General features: G+C 30.3%; 1 protein-coding gene across 3 annotated transcripts in view; it reads right to left on the reverse strand.

Moving 5' to 3' along the window:
• Positions 1-23,695, reverse strand: part of LOC107454707 (dynein axonemal heavy chain 7) — a 164,674-nt gene that overhangs the window by 105,845 nt on the left and 35,134 nt on the right. For all 3 annotated transcript variants that reach the window (XR_015429024.1, XR_015429023.1, XM_087150828.1), the window contains exons 15-24: positions 20,416-20,622; positions 20,024-20,145; positions 14,596-14,806; positions 13,675-13,860; positions 9,147-9,347; positions 7,393-7,587; positions 6,871-6,992; positions 5,681-5,909; positions 3,494-3,547; positions 2,891-3,167 (exon numbers count right to left, since the gene is read on the reverse strand). Coding sequence is in view for 1 of the 3 variants with exons in the window: in XM_087150828.1 (XP_087006954.1) it covers positions 2,891-3,167; positions 3,494-3,547; positions 5,681-5,909; positions 6,871-6,992; positions 7,393-7,587; positions 9,147-9,347; positions 13,675-13,860; positions 14,596-14,806; positions 20,024-20,145; positions 20,416-20,622 (1,804 nt within the window). In the remaining 2 variants the exon portion in view is untranslated. The remainder of the gene's footprint in view (positions 1-2,890; positions 3,168-3,493; positions 3,548-5,680; positions 5,910-6,870; positions 6,993-7,392; positions 7,588-9,146; positions 9,348-13,674; positions 13,861-14,595; positions 14,807-20,023; positions 20,146-20,415; positions 20,623-23,695) is intronic.

The raw sequence follows: 23,695 nt of genomic DNA on the forward strand, positions 1-23,695 counted from the left end.
GCAATTTTTATATTTTGGTATTGATATTTATTTTTTCTTTAATAAAATGAGTTTTCGGATTATCCTTGTTTTGCGATTGTCTGTGCGACCAGTCCCGGTGATTAACCCGGATAATCGGGAGTGCACTGTATTTTTATTCATTATGTTAGATTAACTCAATGATCAAAGTGAGCATAGGCAGATTATGTCATCAAATTAGTACTCGTTATGTAATCTGGAAGATGTTTTTTTTTTGTAACTATGCTTTTAAAAGGTACATTTATAAAACTAAATAATTTAAAATTAATGGTAATAAAAAGAAAAAGTTCCTAAAAGCAAAATTAATGGAAAAATAGTACTAAATCATTTTTGAGAAAGATAAAAAAATAATCCTTACTGTCATTGATGCCAAAGATGCTTGATTAATTTCGGTTAAAGCTACTACAATCAAACTTCAATCTATCATTCCCGCATCTTTTGTTTACCCCACACACATCACTTTGTTTTACCAGTCCCATCATAAATAGAATTCGTTCTTACTTTTACGAATACTCGAGCTTTTTTTAAAAATCTGAACAATTATACGAATACGTTGGGCATGATTTTGACTCTCTTGGCGTAGATGTTATTTATAATGTTCAGGTCAGTTTTACCTAACTTTACTCTTTATACATTTTTTTACTGTATTTTTAAAACTTTTATTTTTGGTTAATTTTACTCTTTTTGATGTTTTAAGCGGTTTTGATTTGTTTTTTTAGAATTCTGGTTCTCTTCAATTTTTTATTTTAAGCTGGACACTTGGACTGGTTGATGTCCTTGGCCCTTTCCCTTCCATGGAGAACTTTTGTTCATCGGTGACCTCTTTTGTGATAGCCATACAATTTGATGCATTGCTCCGAAATTTTATATTGGCTTTAACTATAAATCCCTTTTGGAGTTTTATGATTGGTTTTAAATTTTATAAATCTCATTGGCGATGCTGAATTATCTTTTCTTGCACGGTCACATTTTGCATTCATTTATTCACTTCATATTTTATATTTTCCTACATGGTTTAAAATACTTGATTTATTGTTTTAAATTTACACGTCGTCGATAGTGTGATATTTTCTAATGTGTATCAATCTTTATTAGTTTTAATTTTACTTTACTGTCATTTTGTAGTGTTTGGTTCTCGCGTGGCAACGGGTTGAACCCTTATCCGAAAACTCCTCCGGGGGGGAGGTCAGTCTCTATTAATCTTATACCCATTTAGATCGTTTTAGAGGAACTAATAGATTACCTAATCAATCGTTCTAAAATTTTATTGAAATTTTAAAAAAATTCAAGTCAGACAAAAAATTTATTGTAGTAAATGAAGAAGGGCAAAATAATACAGATGAGGAGTGAAAAAGAAATCACAATCAGTACCAAAATTTGGGAAAGGATTCAAAGCCTTTGAAACGATGGGAAAATTTTGTATTCACACTAATTTACAGAAAAAGTGTCGAAAATTTGTTTGAGATGTGAAGAAACTGATCAAACCAAAAATTTTATCGGTTTTAAATAAATAAATATGCTAATTCAACTATATTTCACATCATAAATATTTTTACAGAGATCTTTCAGTTATTTTAAATTTAGTAATTTTCAAGTACATTACTTCTTTATTACTTTCCATACCTTTTAAAGTCAATATTTTATATTGACCCGCATTCAACCTTTTCCCGTATCTACCGTCCGCAATGAATGGTCTCTTGAAAAAAGATTGATCAATGTTTTACTGCAATTGGAATAAAAAAACAATCTGCCTACTACAGAGCAAAATGAATGGAGAAATAAAACTAATTCAGTGAACAGTGAACTAACAGTGAAGAATCACTATAGTATTATTGATGCCTTAATTTTGGCAATAGGTATTAATCGAGATTTAAAAAAATAAGTTGCGTGCTAAAAATCAAAACTAATGGAGAACTGGTACTTATTCATTTAGAATAAAAGTAAGAAATCACCACACTATTTACTAATACTATTATATCCATAGTATTTATTACATCACCATATTATTATGTCCCACAGTGGACAAATCGTAAAGACACTGTTCCCAGTAGAACACCAAAGTCAATCCTCATTGCCTGCGGTCAGTAAGCGAATAGGTGACCACTTTGATAAGACTGAGGGTGCACTGTATCAGTCCTCGTTAACCTGTTCTACCATAAATTGCTCATCTTCGCAAGCAGTCATTGGGCTACTAAAGCAGGGGAGCCATCCCCTCTGCAGAGGATCAAAACTGGGATGGCATGTCTTCGGATCATCCTCAGGGATGTTTCCCACACCATCGCCAATAGCCCATTGTGCAGCTCTAGTGTGATGTAAATAAAGTACATACCTACTGTACTATTATTGTCGCTTATGATGCTCAAATTATTTCTGTAACAGGCATTACTGGCATGGCAATGGAGCAGTTTAAACATATACCAAGTACAGAAACACAAAGTATTACATTACTATATTTGGTCTCTAATAAAACTGCATCAATCCTATACAGATTTAATATAGGTACTGGAGAAATATGTTTTTTTGGTCCCTATAAAAGGATAAATAGCAGAGAAAATTGCTTGATTGTTTATAAATTTTGGCTATAAATGAGTTAGCTCTTTGGTAGCATGCCTAGGCATTCTCTGGAAAGTTGGAGTTCATACATTGAGGGCAGCATAACATAAGTAATATCTAAAACAAAATATAATTAGTTTAAAATTTGATGAAATTATATTGAGCATGGAAGCAAATTGTCTTTTTTTCTTCTTCAAATAAGCATTAACTTCCCAAATTTAAAATAATAACAAGACATAAAATATTAAAATTTAGCTTCAGTAACATGTGGTAGGACTCTTTCCAGTGTAAAATTTATAATATAGTATCATTGACTAACCATTCTTTATTAAATCTAGAACAACATCCCTAGCATGGACGTCAATAACTACCAATGCTCCGATGGTCGTCCTCACTTGCTTGGTCAGCTTTCCTCTCACCAAGTCAACAATTTCAGCCAGGTGCTCATTCAGTTTACCAGAGAAATTTTTCATGGATTGCATCCCACCAGCAATTGCATCATGCACTTCTGCAGTCCAGTAGATCTGCGACACGCACAGTACCACCTGTCCTGGCCACTCCACAATCCACTTGATGCGAGGAACCAATGAGTAGGACTATTCAATAAAGATAGTTTTATAATAGTTTAATCATATGCAATAATAAATATTTAAAAGAGAAAATTTTTATTACACAGAGTGCGTAGCAGGATGAGTGATACATAGTATACAGGATGAGTGATATCTTAATCTGTGCAATGAGAAAAACTCATATACAGTCCCATCTTCAAATGCAACACACTGCATTGGATACACATAAGTTAAAATGAAATATGATTAAAAAAATGTCAACTGGTTTAGCAATAAAGATAAATAAATTGAAATAAATTAAGATAGTAAAAATGCAAGCATAATGGACAAAGTTACAGAAAATTAAAATATACCTTGTGAGCGTCAAAGATAACACTTCTTACTGACACCAACATAACATCTTGAACCTTTTGAAATTAAAAAAAAAGACCTATTACAAGATAATTTACACAATTAAAATTTATAACATAAGACATTTTTCTTGATCACATATTTAATAATAGTTTTGAAACAATATGTTGGAATTTAAAGCTCTTACTCAAATATCTTAAGAGAGAACTAAACATAGTCTACCCAAATGTATACTTTTTTTATATTTTATAATGGTTGTGCAATTCTGAATTCAATTAAAAAATTTTAAATTTATATAAATGCAATTCTGTACTTGAAATCAATTTTAAATTGGTTCTATACTTAATTTTTATATTACGAACATTTACTTATGATACACTTTTATACATCATCATTATTAAATATGTTAAAGTACGAAAAAGATAATTAAAATAATTACAAATATTGCATCTGTTCTATGGATACATTATGCATGCATGAGAAGAGGCCCAATGCATCAGAGTTAAAGCCTGAGAAGATCAAATCAATACCTCTGGGGGTACTGGATCAGAGATTGATTGTGCTCTGGTTCAGGTTAATATTTAGATCTTCAGATGGATGTGTGCGCATGTGTTTTTCCCGTAAAACAGGCTGTGATGTATATGTGTGAGGCAGAATTCGAATTTTTGGCCATAGATGGAGCCACTCAGGGATGGACTAGGACAGACTTTTTAGGGAGTGATGTGTGATATGTAAGTATATGTGTATATGAATGTAATAATATATATTTATGTAATAAATTGGAAAATTTAATTTTTAATTCTTTTAGTAGTTATACTACTTTTAAATTAGTTTAAATTATTCAATTTTTGGCATAAATTAAATACAAAAAAATAAATAAAAAATTAAAATTGTAATTCAAATGGTAGAAGCATAAAAACAGAGATAATATTTTAAAATATTAAGAAACACTAATTTAAAAAAAATATTATAAAATCCTTAAAAAAAGCTTTCACCAAAAATTTTGCTTTTCAAATGCACCAATAAATTGTCTATACTAATAAGCATAAGAATCAATAAAATCTTTACTAGTACAAAGGAAAGAAATACATCAATATTTAAATTTTTATACTGAAAAAAGGTTTTGCAGGTTTAAATAATATTTCTAAAGAACTAAGACTGCTTTTTTAAAGAGTTAAAACTGGGTTTTTTTTTCAAACATTTCTGAGCTAGTTTCACACAAACAATTTCACTTTTAATAGGAATTCCATATGTCTTTTTCAGTAACCATCATAACAAATACTATTAAATATTAATCATCCATGAAGACGAGACTTGATAATTTTAAATTTAGAGAACACTCTCTCACTTGCACTTTGAGTTGAAAAGGGATTGTTAATAAATGTAAAGTTAGGTAATTCACATGAAAGAGAGCCATTTTGATTTATTTTTAATATTCTTAGTTTGAATCACTGAATACAAGCAAGAAAAAAATGAAATTAGAAACTACATAAGTTTAAAATAAAGAATAAATATTAAAATTGTAAAACTTAATAGAAACTCAAATCGAAAAATTTTGAAAGTTCAATTAATTAATTTAATTTTTATCTGATAGTAAATACTTTTAAATTCAACCAATTCAAGAATAAAAATTCAAAAAAATTTAATTAACACATATATAAGTTATTAAAATAAAAAAATACCCCCAAAGCATCGGAACAAACTTGAACAATATATTGATTCAGCCTAGGAACTAGAAGACAAAAAAATTTAATTTTATAAACAGAAGCAAATATCCTATACTTTTCTTAACTGCTAAGTCCCATTATCTACAAAGAAGTCAAAAGTTTTTCCATTCATTTAGCAATATGGGAGAGTTTCATATGGCATTCCAGTTTAGCAGGGTAATAATGGAGAGAATTTCAACGCCAGCAAAGCATTGCTATGTTGATGATATTTCAACCGTCTGACGATAAATTTCCGTTTAAGTAAAGTGAATATAACTGATTGCAAAATAGTTTAAATTAAGAAAAAAGTTCTAGCTTTTCTTTAAAATTCCTTGATTTTTCCAGGCTTTTATCAAAATTTTCCGGTCTGTTTTCATCACAACAGCCAGTTTGTGGACCAAGAGGGTCACGAAGGTTAAGACTCTTCAATTTGGAGAGTACATATATAATATTTTTAATTAAATACAAACAATTCAATAATACCTGGAGCAACCATTTCTCAACTTGGCCACCAGCATCCTTGGTTGATATAACACTCGTGAAAAATACTTTTTCACCCTCACTACTGAGCATACCCGTTATTTTCAAGTCTTCATCAAAGTCCAGATTTGCTATGCCTTCAAAACACTTCTTCAAGTGAGGCTGAACTCTCAGTGGATCTTTTGTTTCAGAGAGAATCTCCAGCATCTCATCATTTGACAGAAAGAAGAATCTGGTGAGAGAATAATTGGGATTAGTTACGCAACCGAGAATAGAGATAGTCTAAGAAGATAATTGTGATCAGAATAAAAATGAGAACAAAAAGCATACATTTTTTTGAACTTTTTTAATTTGATGCATTTTATTTACATAAGAAGAATCTGAAGGGAGAATAATTTGGAAAAAATTAGTAAATAACTAATAATAGAGATAGTTAAAGGATGATAGTTGTAATAAGAGTTAAGTTATGAAAATATATAATTTTCAGCTTTTTTTCAACAAAAAAAAATATTAATCAATATAAATTTTAATTAAAGTAAATTTTTTGCTTTGTGAGAAATCTTAAGTACCTCATCATTTCAGAAAAAGAATCTGAAGTAAGAAGTTTTTTTAAGAAAAGTTATATAACTGATAATAGAGATTGTGAAAGAATGATAATTGTGATTAGAAAATTCCTTGTATTCTTTTAGATCTTTTTTTTTCACTTCCCATTTTGGCAAACTAACAAATTCGCTTTACACTTCAAAGAAGTCCTAAAAATGCCGAATCAAAGCCTTATTTTAAGGAAAAAATAAAAAAAACACTGCTTTTAAAAATATAGGATAAATATTGGACACTTTAAGGAAGTTTTCTCAAAAATGCATTAATATAGGACAACTGGGAGGTCTGTTTTAATGATGCAGTAATTATGAATTTCAAAATAAAAAAATCCAAAAGTATAAATAAAAAATATTGACATGAATAATATGTATATAACATGTATATAAATTTCTTATTATATATTTTTATATAAAATTTCGTAATTGACGTGTACATAAATTTTAGACTTAAAAATCTTATCCATTATGAAATTATAATTGTTTTAAAGAAGTAGCATCCTCAAGCCATTCTGTCAGTCAAGGTAATGATAAAAACAATAAAAAGTGATAATTTTAATATGAATATTTTAAAGTCAAAAATGGAACAATATTTACCTAGGAAAATAAAGTCTCTTTTTTTCTAAGTACGAGTTCAACCCCTTGTTAATTTTGTCAAGCATGCTGTTACAATTGCAGAGTTCCTCATAAACTTTTGGTGTTGAAGTGTTATCTAAAACCTAAAAAAAAAAAAAATTGCACTAAATTCTTAGAACACAATTTTGATATTATGAATACTACATTTTAGTTGAAATTTAATATTAAATATGGTATTAAAGGTTGCAGTTTCATCAGAATAAAAATTTAAGATAGCACTTCAGATACAAACTGAGTAACATTTTTAAACAGTTTTCTTCACATTTAACTTTATATAAATTCAAAAGGTCAATATAATAAAAAAGATCTTTTCGTAACATTTAGTTTTGACGAGAATGATTATTTCAATAACAAAAACAATATATATCCTTCAATTTATTGAATAAATTTAACACACATCTGCAGGGCATTATTTGAGCCATCATTCACCAAATGCTGGCAATTTTTTTATTTATCAATTATTTACTGCATTTGAATACTTACATTTGGTTTCTCAGTTGTGTTTTGCATTATATCTCTCCAGATGTGATCGACTGATTGGAAAAGAGCCCCCTCCCTTGGCATCTGCTGCAATATATCGGCAGAGAAGAATATGGGCTCTAAATAAAGCCACTGCATTTGCACTTTTAACCACTCATCAATGGAGTCTTGAGTCAATTTCAGAACATCTTCCCATTCCTACAAATAGAGCAAAAGAACTTCAATAGCAATTTTAAAAGTTTTAATTAGAAAAACTGAGTAACATATGGTATAAAATTAAATAAAAGCGACAGTTCAATAAAAATATCATCAATTCTGATTTTCTTTTCGATGTTTAACTATTTCCAGTCCACTGGTATTGGACATTTCATTTCGGTTTAACGGGTCCACTGTTCAATTTCAAAGCATAGATTTCTTTGACATACTTATAAAGATTCATCTTCACATTTTTTAAGAGGGTAGTATATTGAATTAAACTATAAATTACACTTTTATTAATGATTTTTTTTTAATTGATCGTCCAATAAAATCAGTTGATTGAAGAGTGTTAATTATTAATCCTATATAGTGGAAAAATCAGTTTGAAATGCAATTGAAAAGCTTAATAGACAATAAAAATAGATAAATACTGTCAAACCCAAGCATCCAAAAATAAATCAAATGTCAAAACTAAACATATAAACACCATGCAACAAACTGTTAAGTATCCTTCTTTTAGAATAGAAGATATTTAACAGTTGCACAAAATTACATGTCAGAAAGGAGAGGGTAAAGGACGACGAACTTGAAGAAATTGAAGCTCTGTATTTTTCATGCTCAAGTGAATAACACTAATTACAAGACAATAAGAAAAATACATTAGAATTTATAAAGGTTTTATGTACAAAAAGTAAAACATTTAACTAGTACTTATTTAAGCATCTGATGCTGCTATCTAGACAAGTGAGGTATTGTTGCTTATGCATTTTTTACTCTGAATTGAATGAGAGTAAAAGACTTAATAGGATTAATAGTTCAGAAGTTGCATGGTTAACTTTTCTCCACTTACTAAGAGAAGGGTACTTAACGATTTTTCATAATTTTTTAAGGCTGGTTTAAACCTTATTTTTACTATACTATAATAGAAAAAATTTTAAGTGGTATTTTAAAGAGTTAGAGAGCATCAAAGTGTGAAGAAACATCAGAAAGTTGATCAAATAACAACTTCTTGCATTGACATTTAACTTTTCTATAAAATTATGACACTAGACTTTCCATAAAAAAAATGAATTTTCTATACTTTCCAACCAACCATGTACTAAAATTTGAGAATTTAAGTAATGCCAAAATGTCAGTTGTTCTACTAATTTCTCATAATTGTGAATATAAATTATAAAACCCTAAAAAAGTAGCTTAATTTTTTTTTTTTTTTTTTTTGCAATAATTTTCAAAGATTTTGTGAATTCAAGTAATTTCAATGGCTAATAACTGTTTTTCCGGAAGATTTTACCTTTAACGCAGAAAAATACAACAGTGTTTTAAGCTGTAATTTCATAACCATAAATGTAATATTTTTCACCTCGCCAACAGGACTGTGTAGTAGACAGAGAGCTGAACTCATACCAGAAAGGTCCTAGGTTCGATTCCCGGACAAGGCATGGATGTTCTTTCATTCTCTGTACTATCTGTCCTTACAGTGGGAGTAACGTTTGCCCACCTAATATGGCGTCCCTGAAAGAGTGGCCAACAAATCTGCCCTACTGATACCCGAAAAGTACCTTGATCTCTCCTTCGAAAGGCTTCGCAAAAGGAGATCCCCTCATGGCTTGAGTTTTCACGATGTGGTCGTCCAGCAGAGTCTGAATGTCATCTACCGAGGACAGAACATAAGTTCCTGTGTCTCGGTGAGCTACTGTAACGAACCGTATATCTTGCCACTCCTCTTTCATCTTCTTCAGAGCTTTCTCTAGACCAAGTTCCTAGTTTGTAAGAAAAATTAATTATTAAATATTGTCAGCATTGGGGAAATAAAACAACAAGATTTTACAAGTGACATTTTTTTAGGCTACGAGTAAAGTTATGTTACATCATGCATAATCATGTAAGTCAAAATTGGAAATATTAGCACTTACATTTAGTGAAGTAAAAAAAAATATATATATAAGTCTTAATCTAAAGAAGAATGTTTTAAACCATTATATATAATTACTTAAATTATATTATAACCGTCATTGAACAGCCGACCCAATTTTTGGGTTTAAGACTATTAACGCTCAATTCTGTAGCCTTGTAATTTTGAACCAAATCCAGAAGATAAGGGAACTCCAGGATCAAGTTTTGGAAAAATTTGCCCTCGTAGAAGACTTTTTGATGGAACTAACCCGCATTTGTGTTACATGGAGAGGAAGACCACGAGAGCATACCCCGGTAAGCCTGACCACAAGGGGTCTTTAAATGATAATTGGGCTACCACTGAGGATATTTCACGTCAGCACTGTGGTCAGTGCAAGCTGCCCGGTTCACCTCATTGGAAGGCAAATGCTATATCCCCTGGGCGATTGCGGCTCTACTTAAACTACAAACACTCAACATATTGCAGTACTGGCAATAGCACCATCTGTTGAGAAATAAGAGTCGTACTTTTGCCATCAGTGGATATTTTATCACCATTTTTCATTTTTTAAAAATTTCTTCAACAAATACGGAGAAATTTGAGAATGTACGGGTAAACAGGAGATAGTCGCAGGGGTGATTGTGAGCCCAAGTCAAAATTCCGGAAAATTTCCTTTAAAAAAAAATTTTTTTTTTTAAATTGAAGTAAAATTTAAACAAGGTTTTTTTCTTTTTCTCAATATTTCTTAGTTTACTTAAAATATATTTAAAATTTTACACATACCTATACCATTTAAGGTCTGGTTTCTTAGGACAAGCGCCTTATCTGGGCGTCAGCGGGACGTCAACGTCACGCTGACGCCAACAAAATACTGGTTTGTTAGCTCAAGGCCTGGTTTCTTAGAACTAACGCCTTATCTGGGCGTCAGCGGAAAGTTGACGTAGATCTGACGCCAAAAAAATACTTTTTTGTTAGCTCAGCGTGAGCAGTCGGTCCAACGCAGACATTATCTCTCATTGCGCATGCGTTAATAACGTAAACAAATATTTATTTTGAATTTGTATTGATTTTGTTATTGTCGACCAGTGTTTTAGAGAACAAATAATGACTTTGTTCAAGAAAAAACACATTATAGCTGAGCTAAATGAAGAGTGCTATGTTTAATGAAGAAGCTATGTTTAATGTCAAAATCAAAATCTTGGCTGGTTTCAATGTGCTGTTGGATGTTGTCCGCCATTGCTTCTGTGGTTAACGTCACGCTGTAATCCAACTGCAGTTGAGTTGGACGGCAATTGAAGTTCAAGATAAGCGTTCGATGACGTATACTATCCGACTCACAAATGGACCAATCAGAGGTTAGCGCTGATTTCCAGCTGACGGCGTCCTGTCCTAAGAAACCAAGCCTTTACACATACTTATGATGACCTGGAGAATAATTAAAATTTACAAATATGTCTTTCTTTCTCGCTTTTATGATTATAACAACTATTTACTGATAAAAAATTAATATTAATCATGAATTTAAGCTCATAAAATATCTCTCTGACTCTTCCTTACAAACAAATAAAACAAACTGCGTTTTTAAGTTCCACTTTTGAAAATTTGATTTCCGGAAACTTCTGTGATCAATGATTTTTTTAAACGCCTGGACCTTCGATCTACGGAAACTTCCGGATCACTGTTAGCGAAAATTTCGGAAATCCGGATTTTTTCCGGAGCACATTCAGTCCTGTAGTCGTAAAATACAGGAGTCTTATTTAAAAAACAGGAGACTTGACAGGTTTATTTTAGCATGTCAAAGAATATTTTATTTTATGCAGTAGAGCTTTCAACTATCTTTTTTTTCTGCATATAATTTCTTAGACAGAAATATTTCTATAATTGAATTATCTATAGAATTAGTATATATTTTATTATATTCCCAGTTTGTTAGTGTGTTCTTAGTTTGTAAGAAAACTTATTATTTTAGCATGTCAAATATTATTTTATTTTATGCCTTAGAGCTTTCAACTATCTTTTTTTCTGCTACATTCTTATAATTTCTCTGACTGAAATCCTTGTATAACTGATTTATTTTCAGTATTAGTATGTATTTTAAAACCAAGTTCCTAGTTTGTAGGAAAAATTATTATTTTAGCATGTTAAATATTATTTTATTTTATGCATTAAAGATTTCAACTCTCTTTTTTCTGCTGCATATAATTTCGTAGACTGAAATATTTGCATAACTGAATTGCCATTAGTATTAGTATATATTTTGCAGCTTACAAAAAGTTTCAAATGCCTCTATCTTATTTATTAACTTAAGCCTTGAAAGTGCCAGTTTTTTCCTAGAAGTGATTTAAAATAATTTTGGGATTGATTTATGAAAGTAAATTCCTTTACTTTATTACCTAAAAGATATTTGATATTAAAGAAAAAATTTTTGGCAATGTGGGTGGGATTTTGCCTACTGTAAAGAAATTACCCTTAAACTTTATCTTTAAAAGTAATAAATTCTGAGTTTATAATAACAAATAAACTTACAAGAGAAATAATCACATGAATGAATGGATCATACACAGAAATTCCCCAGTGTTAGCCTCCCTTCTTGACATTAAAGCTAAAAATCAATAATAATGTGGCGATGGTAGCTATCGACCCTATGTCAACCTTCATCTATGAAAAGGTACCCCAACATAGAATCGAGTTAACATGTCTTATATACTAGTGAATTGGTATTATATTTTTGTAGTGGTAGACACACTACAATAAATACATAAAATTAAACTGATTAAACAAATTCAAATTATTTAAGGAGATTTTTTTATATGTTACCAATGTACTAGAAACTCAATGAGTGAGTGACACAGTATTAAAAGATTATCTAAACACAGGGTTCCTACTCAACTTCAGAAAAAAAATTCCCCGACTTTTCCAGTTATTCCAGGCGAATCTCAATAACTGACTACTATTTTTTGACACTGTGATTGACAATTTTAAGACTGGTTACTTTCCAGGCATGATATAGGAATATTTTAGGTTTTTGTAAAAAAAAATTGCAACTTTCTCCGACTATTCCCTGATTTTTTAGAGTTAATATAAAATTCCCTGACAATTCCAGGCATTCCCCGTTCTCCCTGACCCGTGGGTGCCCTGTTAAAAATTGTAGCGCATGTTTAACAAAAATGAAATACAAATGTAGTAATTCATTCATTTCACTTTCAGTGTATATGTAAAGTTTAAATTTCAAGAAATTTTTCTTTAAATGTAAATATTCTAATTTATAAAATCAGCTGTTTCATAAAATCAAATGTTCTCTGAACAAACTTACACAGTGGGAAATGTGAATGAATACAGAAAGGATTTTCCAATTTTATAGTTCAATTACCTATCTTAAAAAAAGGCTTACTTAAAAATAAAAAACGGCTGGTGCAGGGTTTGAAAAAACTCAGAAATTTTACCCGTCCTCCTATGAAACTAACCCGTTGCTTCTAAATAAATAAAAATATTATTTTTTCTCATTTATTATAAACATTTATATAAATTACACAATTAATTAGTAGCTACTAGGATTACATTATACAGTAATAAAAGAAATACTTAGTTACTAATAGTAAAACCTAGTATTTCTTTTATGAAATAATTTATTTCTTTTATGAAATAATTTAAATGACAAGGGTCAAGTTATCTGGAATGTCAATTCATCCGAGGGTACTGCGTTTTTTAAATGAATCAAATATGACGTTTGCCAGTTCCACAATAAAGCCTATGATTTACAGAGGTTTCTGCACAGAAATCTGATAGGGGTTTTCCATTTAGGTGAATGTTCATAATTGCGTTTAACGCTTACAAAATGTGTTTTTTTGTAAGTTCATTGCTGAAAAGTCCCTTTCAACTGCTGCAGTACTCCCAGAAGGAAAAAACATCAATCCACCATGAGCAGTATGTTGCTGTACGGGATTTCTAGATTAGAGGGTCATTTTAGAAGTGAGGCGCTAGACTCTTGTAAGATAACAAAAATTGAAAGTGTATCACGAACATTAACGGGAAAATGGCCGTCCGTGCGGACGTCTGATTCGAGAAATTCGTCGTCCGCAGGAAATTTTTGACCGCCGAGGACGGGCGGATGGGCGGTTTTTCGAGCCCTGGGCTGGTGAGTTTTACTGAATAATCAAATAATGAGAAAAACAAATAATGATTGAAGAAATTACCCGAGATGCTTTTGTACTGATGGGAGCAATCTCTTCCACATAATCATGGACATTCATTTCAATGAGGTCCTTGAATGTTGTCGAAGTGTCAGGTATCACTCTCTTCCCCACAATCTCAGACACCATCTTCCAATGGCGCAATTTCATTCCAGGATTGCACAAAACTATAATGGCTGGCACAATTCGCTACAATTAACATAAAATGATGTTACAATAATGAAGAATTTCAATGATTTGGTTGGTAGGTAGGCACTTTATTTACATCGCACTAGAGCTCCGCAATGGGCTAATGGCGATGGCTTGGGAAACATCCTTGAGAATTATCCGAAGACATGCCATCACAATTTTGATACTCCGAGGAGGGGATGGCTCCCCTCTACAGAGGAATGATGAGAACTATTCATCAAAAAAAGATCTAGAGAGTTTTCATTATTCATTAGTTTTTCTGTATAAAGTTTAGCCAATGTGGGACACATAACAAGATTTTAGACGTTCTATAGAATAACTAAGCATTCTATACATTAGATATATATAATGACATTCTCTACACTTCTATACAATTACTTAAATTTCATACATTGGCAGTAACCTGTACATCAAGAAAAACCAAAACTTTTATTTGGACGTAGTCTTCACTCTAATGTAATTTGTAAAACAATAGTTTCAGTCTAATTAACTTTATTGTATAGAAATTGTTTTTAGAGGTATCAATAAGAGAATTCATAAAAAAAAACTGATATTTGCAAGAAAGATAAAGTAAAAATTGAAAAAAAAAATAGTTAGAAAAAAGAATTATCATAATTCCTCACTTGCAATAGTTTTCTTTTAACTGTTATGCACTTTCTATTTGTTGTTCAATGTAATTAAAAAAAAACTTTTACACACACACAAAAGCAAATTATGAGTGAAAAACAATCTTACGGCAAATTTGGTAATTCTCTTAATAGCATTGTCTGCAATTTCCAGAGGAGGAAGTGTTACTTCTGTGACTGTATTTCTTTTTGATTCCTTCAGTTTCTCCTTCAAAATATTTTGCAAGCCTCTCTTTATTTTGAAAGCTTTAATTTTAAATTCTGACACTTTGGCTTCAATAGCTGTGGCATCTAATTCATAAAACCCACCTTCCATCCACCTATTAAAATATATCATGTGAGTATCTAGGGAACATTTAAAAAAATCATCCACTCTTGTTATAAAGAGCACACACAAAAAAGGCGTTTTAACTTTATTTTAATATTACAATTTCAGAAAAAAAATTGGACTTTTCCAGGTATATCAGGTAAATTTCAATTGAAATCCAAACTATCGGGTTGTTCGGAAAGTAATTTCGCTTTTCCGGCAGAGGATTTAATTGTATTTTTTTCGAATCCAACTTCACACTTAAGTCGAATTATCATTATATGTTTTGAGAGCTGAAATAGCAAGGCTTGTGTGTGAAGAAGTTCAATTAATTCTACGCAGCAGTTGCACTTTAAGCAGGTTGGTGCACTTTAAGTAATAAGCAGCATTTTCGTCAGATTTTATTTTTTTACTTATAGAAAAGGTAAAAATGCTATTCATGCCAGAAAGAAATTAACCGATGTGTATGGAGAAGATGTGTTGACAGTATGTCAGTGCCAGAACTGGTTTGCAAAATTTCGATCAGAAAATTTTGATGCTGAAGATGCACCACATTCTGGAAGGCGGTTTGAAGCTGATAAAGATACGATAAAGGCATTAGTTGATGCAAATCCGCGAATAACATGTGAGATTGGTGAGAGGTTAAATTCATCGAATTCAACTGTTTATGACTACTTGAAAGAAGAAAATTTGCGTCGTCTTGTTGACTTCTGAGATTCGTTTCTCAAACGTCACGAAAATTATCCAATTTTGAAGAGCCCGATTACTGGTGACGAAAAATGGGTTCACTATAACAATGTCAAACACAAGAGATCATGGAGCAAAAAAGATGAACCGGCTCAAAGCATTTCGAAAGCCAATATCCATCAAAAAAGGTGATGCTGTCTGTTTGGTGGGGTATTAAAGGAATAGTTTTTTTTTAAAGTTTTTACTGGATAACACAACAATTAATTCAAAAGTTTACTGTCGTCAGCTGGACAAACTGAATGATGCACTTCAACAGAAAAGGCCAGAATTATTCAACAGAAAAGGTATAGTGTTCCACCAAGATAATGCGAGACCTCATACAAGTTTGGTCACTCGCCAAAAGCTTTAACAGCTTGAATGGGATACACTGACACACCCACCATATTCTCCAGATCTGGCGCCTTCAGATTATTATTTGTTCTGGTCACTACAAATGTTTTTGGACTGTAAAACCTTTACATCAAATGAAGAGGTCAAAAATCACCTGGATCAGTTTTTTGCCGGCAAAGACCAAAAATCTTATGAGAGTGGAATCATGCTACTACCAGAAAGATGGCAAAAGGTGCTGGACTAGAATGGTCAATATATAATTTAATAAAATATATATTCATTATATGAAAATTGTCTTTCATTCCCCCCCCTAAAAAAAACTAAATTACTTTCCGAACAACCCTATATATTTTATTTATACCATGCAATTTTTCATCAGAAAACGTTTTTTATTTGTTATGCTAAATATTAGATTTTGTGAGAGAAAAATATAATAGAATGAGAATGGAAACATAGAAAAGTTTTACTAAAAAGTGGAATTTTATAAAATAATTGTAATAGATGTTAGAATTATTTCACTCGAATCTTGATAACTGACAATTACACTGGTTATTTTCCAGAAATAACATAAGAATTTTCCAGTTTTTTTGTAAAAAAATAGCAATTTTCTCTAACTATTCCCTGCTTTTTAGATTTAAAAAAAAATTCCTTGACAATTCCAGGTTTTTCCTGTTTTCCTAGACCCGTGGAAGCCCTGTTTCATCTTTTTAAGAAGAATGATTGTAGATTTATAGTTAAAATCTTAATTTCAACTTATAATGCTATAGCAAATTAACTAGTTTAATAAAGCTGAAATATCATCCTTAAATATTTCATAGATTGCCCTTTGGTTACCATTTTTTAAAAGACAAAAATAAGAAACAAAATTCTATGTATTTTTGCTGAAAAAACTAAAGGAAAAAAGGAACAGCTGACCATACTTAAAATAAATACTGCCATAGTAAATGAACTAGTTTAATATAGCTGACATATCATCCTTAAATATACCATGGATATTGCACTTTGAGTGGTTACCATTTTTCAAAAGACGAAAATACGAAACAAAATTAGCCGTATTTTCCCAGTTTGTAAAGAAAAACTCACAATTTTTAGTTATTTCAGATGATTTTTAAATTCCTTGTATTTTCCAGGTTTTCCCTGTTCTTGCCGTGGAGTGGCAATCGTGTTATTGTATAAGAAAATGTAAATTAATGAGTGTTAGCGAGAGAAGTTTGATAAGTGACATATGAGTACAATGAGGATTGACAATGAAGACTGAAGATTCCCATAATATATATACATTGAAACCTCCTGTTATGGACACTCCTGCAAAACGGACGCCTCTTAATACGGACATATTTTTAATTCCCCGGGAATCTTCAATGAGTAAAGCATTATGTACATTCTCCGCAAAGGGGACACTCCCGTAACCGGACAGCCCTGAAACATTATTTTCTATCTCTTCAACAGGACACTACTTTTTCTAAATTTGAAAAAAATATATATATATTTTTGCTTTAAATTGCAAGGGGGGGGGGAATGCAACTTTTCACCATTTTTTAAAGCATGTAAATTTTTTGTCTTATCCCTAACTAAAAATATTGTTAAGCTGTTTTACTACTGAAGAATCAATCTTTTTCCTGTCACCTTGCCTTATCTTTGTAAAGAAAGGAGAGAAAATGATTCTGCTCTTCTGAAATAATTCGGACAGCGGCATCTTTTGATATTTTCATCTGGACCACACAAGTTGATCTTAAATGCTCTCAACACTTCTTCCTTTCCCATTGAAAATTTCTTTAATATGAAGACTGTATTTAACACAGCTGGGGTAAAAAAGAGAACAGAAGAATAATCTTTGAAATGTTCATATAAATGAAACATTTATCCAGACACTTGATAGCTGATCCAGTATGAATAATCAACTCCATAGGTACTCATGACTTACAGGTAGGCATTGCTTTTCTTTTCTGTGAATCCTGGGAGGTTTACTTTCAAGAAGGTTTTAATCATGTTCTCTATCAAATGATACGAAGGTGTAAGGGGATGTAAACCTAATAATTGAAACCGACTGAGGACTGAAAGCTCCTATTCGGTATCATATGTCTAACTTGAGTACGTATGATGATAGAAAAATTATATTCATTTATCTGTATCTACATCTAAAATTATGTATCCATATCAAACTTCTTGATATATTCTTTTTTTAATTTTCTTAAAGTTTAAATAAATATCTTTGTAGATAGTTATTGTGGATTATTTAATTATTTCTACATCTTTGAAAATATTCTAAAAACAATTTACTGTGTTAAACTTCGTTATTAGGGTACCCTTCCTGTAAACGGACAACTCTCACATAAACTGACAATTTTTTCGGTCCCAAGAATGTCCCTTTAACGGAGGTTTCCCGGTATTTACAATAGCAAGGTTGCCACTCAAATCTGGAGAAAAAAATTCTAGTACATATTATACACAATATATTAAGAGAAAAAACACAATTACAGTGTTCTTGTATGAGCTGTATAGGGCTAACTATACTAGTTATAATTGCTGTAAAAACTAAGAGAATAAGGAATATATTTAAAACAAATAATGCTATAGTAAATAAAATATTTAATATGGCTGAAATACCATCCTTAAATATCTCATAGACAGGGTTCCCACTCTTTTTAACAAAGCAAAAATTAAGCACTTTTAAGGACTTTTTTTTAAATTAAGTACTTTTTTGAAAAATTAAGGACTTATGTGTTACATTTACTTTTGTGATGAATTTTAACAAAATTGTTTCCAGTCAAACCTGTTATTGGGAATTAACTTTACATAATGTTTCTTAACATTCTGGGAAAAAACATAATTAATTTTAAAGCAAATTGAACAAAAATTAAAAACAGTATATTAAGTTGCAATGTTAACTGAATAAAATGATTATTAAAATCTAAGGATCTTTTAGTTGAGTAGATTTAAATTTTTATGTAACAATCTGCTCATCCTTAAGAAATAAAAATAATAGCATAACAATCTAAAATTACATTGCAACAAAACAAATTATAAATAGTTACCAAATATTTAACTTTCTTGTTAGATGCAAATCATGCTTTCTCATTTAGTACTCAGGAAAAAACTTTCAAGTATTTTTGAAAAAAACTTGGTTTTCATCACAAACCCAATAAACTCCAGATTTTTCGTCACAAACCTAGGTAGGCTGGGATATTTCAAACCCTGTTTCTTACAGATCTGTCTAATTTTTAGTACAATCATGAATTTTAAAACATGTTATGCTTTCTATGAATTTACAGTTATTTATTACACATTGAAATATTATACAAATTTATTTAATTCTTCAAGATTTTGGGAAATAGTTTCCATTATGGATTCCAGTTCAATTAATTTTTCTGATACTTCTTTTCTTAGCGTTTCACTTAATTCCTATAAGCAGATGTGTTATACCAGTAGAACTAAACTTCTTGAATTCTGTCAATTTTGAACGTTAGTGTGCGTCTTTTACTCAGGTACCTGAAATATCCCCTTCCCTCCCAAATAAGCACTATCTCTTCCATATGCAGTATCCCCCTTGTCACACCATTCTTTCTTTTAGAATACTTCACTCTCCTCATGGAGTATTCATCTAGGCAAAAGCCAGAATATATTAATAAGAGAATATATTAACCAATATATTAATGAAAGGACATCATTTCTTCCTCTTGTCTGTAATTGAACTGAAAAAATGGTCAAATCAACTATAGTGATGCTAAAAAATTAAGGACTTTAAAAAACCTTGTACCAAAATTAAGTACTTTAAAGGGCTCTTATTTTCCAAAATAAAATTTAAGCAGTTTTTAATGACTTATAAGGACCCTGATAGATCACACTTTGAGTTGTTACCATTTTTAAAAGACGAAAATAAGAAACAAAATTCCCTGTATTTTCCCAATTTGTAAAGAAAAACTCAAAATTCCCTGTTATTTTAGGTCTTTTTTAAATTCCCCGTATTTTCTAGGTTTTTCCCTATTCTCCCTGTGGAGTGGCAACCTTGTTATTGTATAAGAAAATGTAAATTTATGAGTGTTAGTGAGATTCGTGATATATGAGTAAAATGACGATTGACATTAAATTTCCATATATAGACAGAAATATATATGACATTATATATACATATATAGAGAGAAACTCCACTAACTCTTTTTCAGCCTCGTCCCAATCAATAAAAAGCTGGTAGAGTTGGATAAAAGGATTAATGGCATTTAATATCGTCTCAACTTCAGGATAAGTGCTTGGTGCTTGCTTTGCCAGAGACTCTTCCTAGAAACCAAGAATTAAATCCCAATCAATAAAATACAGTTTGGTTGAAAAAACAACATATCAAATAACTTTTGGCCTTATAATCAGATTTTTCAATGCAATATTAATGTTCTGATGAGTACTTGTATTATGAAATTAATTAGTATAAATGATTAATAACTATGAGAAAATAATTAAAATAAATAACTAATACCTATAAAATACAAACCTTATTAGTGTTTTTTTATTTAATTATTTTCTTCAAAAAAAAAAAAGGATGTTGTTACAGACCTCATTGATCCATGCAATGGATGCTTCAGCCATTTTGATTCTTCTGTGGAGCTGGAGTGCTTCCTTCCTGTATTCTTGAACCATGGATACGTCACCAAGGGTCACAAGATCACTTGTATGTTCTGACAAATTCTGCAAATCATTCTTCACTTTTTTAATGACAGCAGTTAATTTTTCCTCAAACCGCATTTTAGAATCTTCAAGAATCTATAATGAAATAAGTAAATATCAAACATTACCAAGGTTGGCAAAATTCAGATTATTTTTTGCTGTTGGCATATTTACAACTACAAAATCTAAATTGTGATAAAATGTATTAATAATGTTTAATATTATTTAAAAACATTATTATAAATAAAGAATTTAACATCTCTATTTTTTTTATATATCCGTAGTTGAACAGCCGATCCAGTTTTTGGGTTTATGACAACTAATGTTCAACTCCGTAGCCTAGTAATTTTGAACCAATTCAGAAGACAAGGAAACTCCCGGTTCAGTACCCCCAGAGGTATTGATTTGCTATGGGAACATGAAGGCTTCGCGACTCGGCAGATTTAACATGCATCAGACACCATTGTCTTCAGCCAGTGGGAATCGAACCCATGAACTCTCGGACGTGGGCCCAGTGCCCTACCAACCAGGCTATCCTGGCCTAATAACTCTAACTTAAAATGGTTAAAATTATTATATAACAAACAGATTCTCCAAAAAGTAGACCTAGTTTAAAAACCTCACCAGGTTTTTTTTGGATAGGCCCCCTTGAAAAACACATGCAAGGTTTTTTCAAGGTTTTCTTTTTAAATTTTATGATACTAAATTAATAGATTTCACTTCAAAAGATAAACAATTAAAATTACTGTCATTTAAACAAAAACTTCTAAAAAGTCGAAGATAAATTAACTTTATATAAATGGAAATGCGTTCAACTTGCTTTGAAAGCATACTAATGTGCCATTATTTTAGATGGTAAAGTGAAGTATACTGTCCTAATGAAGAACACTTCAAGGAAGGGAACTTGTAAAACTTCACAAATATTTTTTCAATTTACATGAAATTATTATTATGCTTTTACTAATGAAATTTTCATAACAGATGCATAACTTTTGATACATAAATTTTGCAATTTTGAATATCAGATTGCATTGATTTAAATTAAATTTAAAAATAATTTACATCATTTATGCAGAAATATCAGTTTTTAAGAAATAAAATTATTCATATAGCTTAAAACTGTTATTGATTTTTCTTAAAAAAACTCTTAGATGTAATTTATAAATTAAGTTCATTATTACAAAACATAAAAAATTGCTTTCATGTATTTTAATCATATTTATGAAACTAATTAGTATTTCATTTTTTATGATTGCACTGAATTAGGTTTAGAAACTTTATCTGAGTTGTAGAGTAAGATGCAAAAATTGAAATCCAGAGTTTCATTTTTGGTAATAAAAAATGTGACGAATAAAAGTAGAGGTAAAATAAGAACAATGAAATATTTTTTAGGAAGACAAGTTATTATATTTTACTGCTACTGATTATACTAAATACTCAGCTGTGAGGCAATCTTGCTAAATATTCGGTCAAATAATTTTCTTCTTTTTTTTCATAATTAATGGTTAATTTATACAGATATATAAAAATAATTAATGATAAAAAATTGCATTAGAATTTCGTGTAAGATTTAGCTGAACTCTATCTTGTGTCATGTTAAATTAAAATTAATGCTAATTACGTCTTATCCCAGGTAAATAGCCATAAATAGGACAACTTTTTTTTTGTTGTTTGATTTAGATACTACTTCAATTCGTTGCAATGAATAGTTTTATAAAAACTTTATAGCATAAATTATGCAATTATACCAAACAAAATTAGATTTGCATCGTAATATTTCATACATTGAAAATTTATCGGTGTAATAAATATCCAAGAATCCTTTTTTTTTCCTTAATGAACCATAATAATAAAATAATCAAAAACAATTTTTTAATATTGTCAAAACAATCCTATAGGCCAAAAACGATTATGGTATGGTTCCTTAATAAAAAAAAGTTCTAGATTTCTTCAGTTGTCATCAGTATAAAATTAGCAAAAAAAATATATGGCTATTTTTTACCTATAAATTTTTTATTTATTCATTACTTAGAGATATTTACTCATAATATTTATTTATCAAATTTATCAACTTTTCTTAATACTATTTTCCACTATTATAATTTGATTTTTATTATTACTCCAAACTAAAGACTAAAAATGATAGTCTTTTATAATAAACCCTAGCAACAATTATATCTTGGCTCTAGTTGGGCTCAAAATTGGCTCAATATGGGTCCTATGTGAACATGCTCCGGGGGACCAAAATTGGGATGCCTAGATCTCTTAATATTGGTCCAATGCAGTGTCAATAGCGGCCTATATAGAGTTAATATAGAGCTTATATTGGCTGAATAATGATTATAAAATATCGGTGAATCTGGCAATTCTATATGAAGACAATATTAGTGGTAAAAAGGTAGTAAAATATCGGCGGATCGGACAATTCTATATGAAGCCAATATTAGTTGTAAAAAGGTAGTAACATATCAGGTGAATCGGACAATTCTATGTAGGGCCCACATCGGAAAAATATAGGCTAATTGAACCCTTATTGAGAATATTGGTCCAATGAGTGAATATTCCTTCATGAATATTGGTCCAATGAGTGAATATTCCTTCATGAATATTGGTCCAATGAGTGAATATTCCTTCATGAATATTGGTCCAATGAGTGAATATTCCTTCATAAATATTGGTCCAATGAGTGAATATTCCTTCATGAATATTGGTCCAATGAGTGAATATTCCTTCATGAATATTGGTCCAATGAAGGCCCAAGTTATTTTTCTGCTAGGAAAAGCAATACTGTAATATTACCATATCACATAAAATTTTATGAAAAACATATTAAAAACGGTATTAAAATTAAAAGTTTTTACAATTATTCAACAGTATATAAGTTAGAATTACTTTTATAATAATCTTAATACAAAAATGCTCTCTATCAAAATTAAAAGAAAACTGAAAAGGAAGAGAAAACTGTTATTAAGAAATAACTTAAAACAATAATACAATAATGTCAATCAGGTGATTAACATTCACTTAATTTTACAGTAACTAAATTTGAATAATAATTTAAAAGATTGTAAGTTTGTTATACATTTTAATTGTACAAAACTGTAAGTTAAGTTTCAATGGTAACCGAGCAAAACGTTAGAAATTTATTCCAATAGACTCTGGAACTAAA

Source organism: Parasteatoda tepidariorum, chromosome 9 (assembly GCF_982258835.1).
Source record: "Parasteatoda tepidariorum strain Cologne lab strain chromosome 9, Ptep-v5.0, whole genome shotgun sequence".
NCBI classification, from domain to species: domain Eukaryota; kingdom Metazoa; phylum Arthropoda; class Arachnida; order Araneae; family Theridiidae; genus Parasteatoda; species Parasteatoda tepidariorum.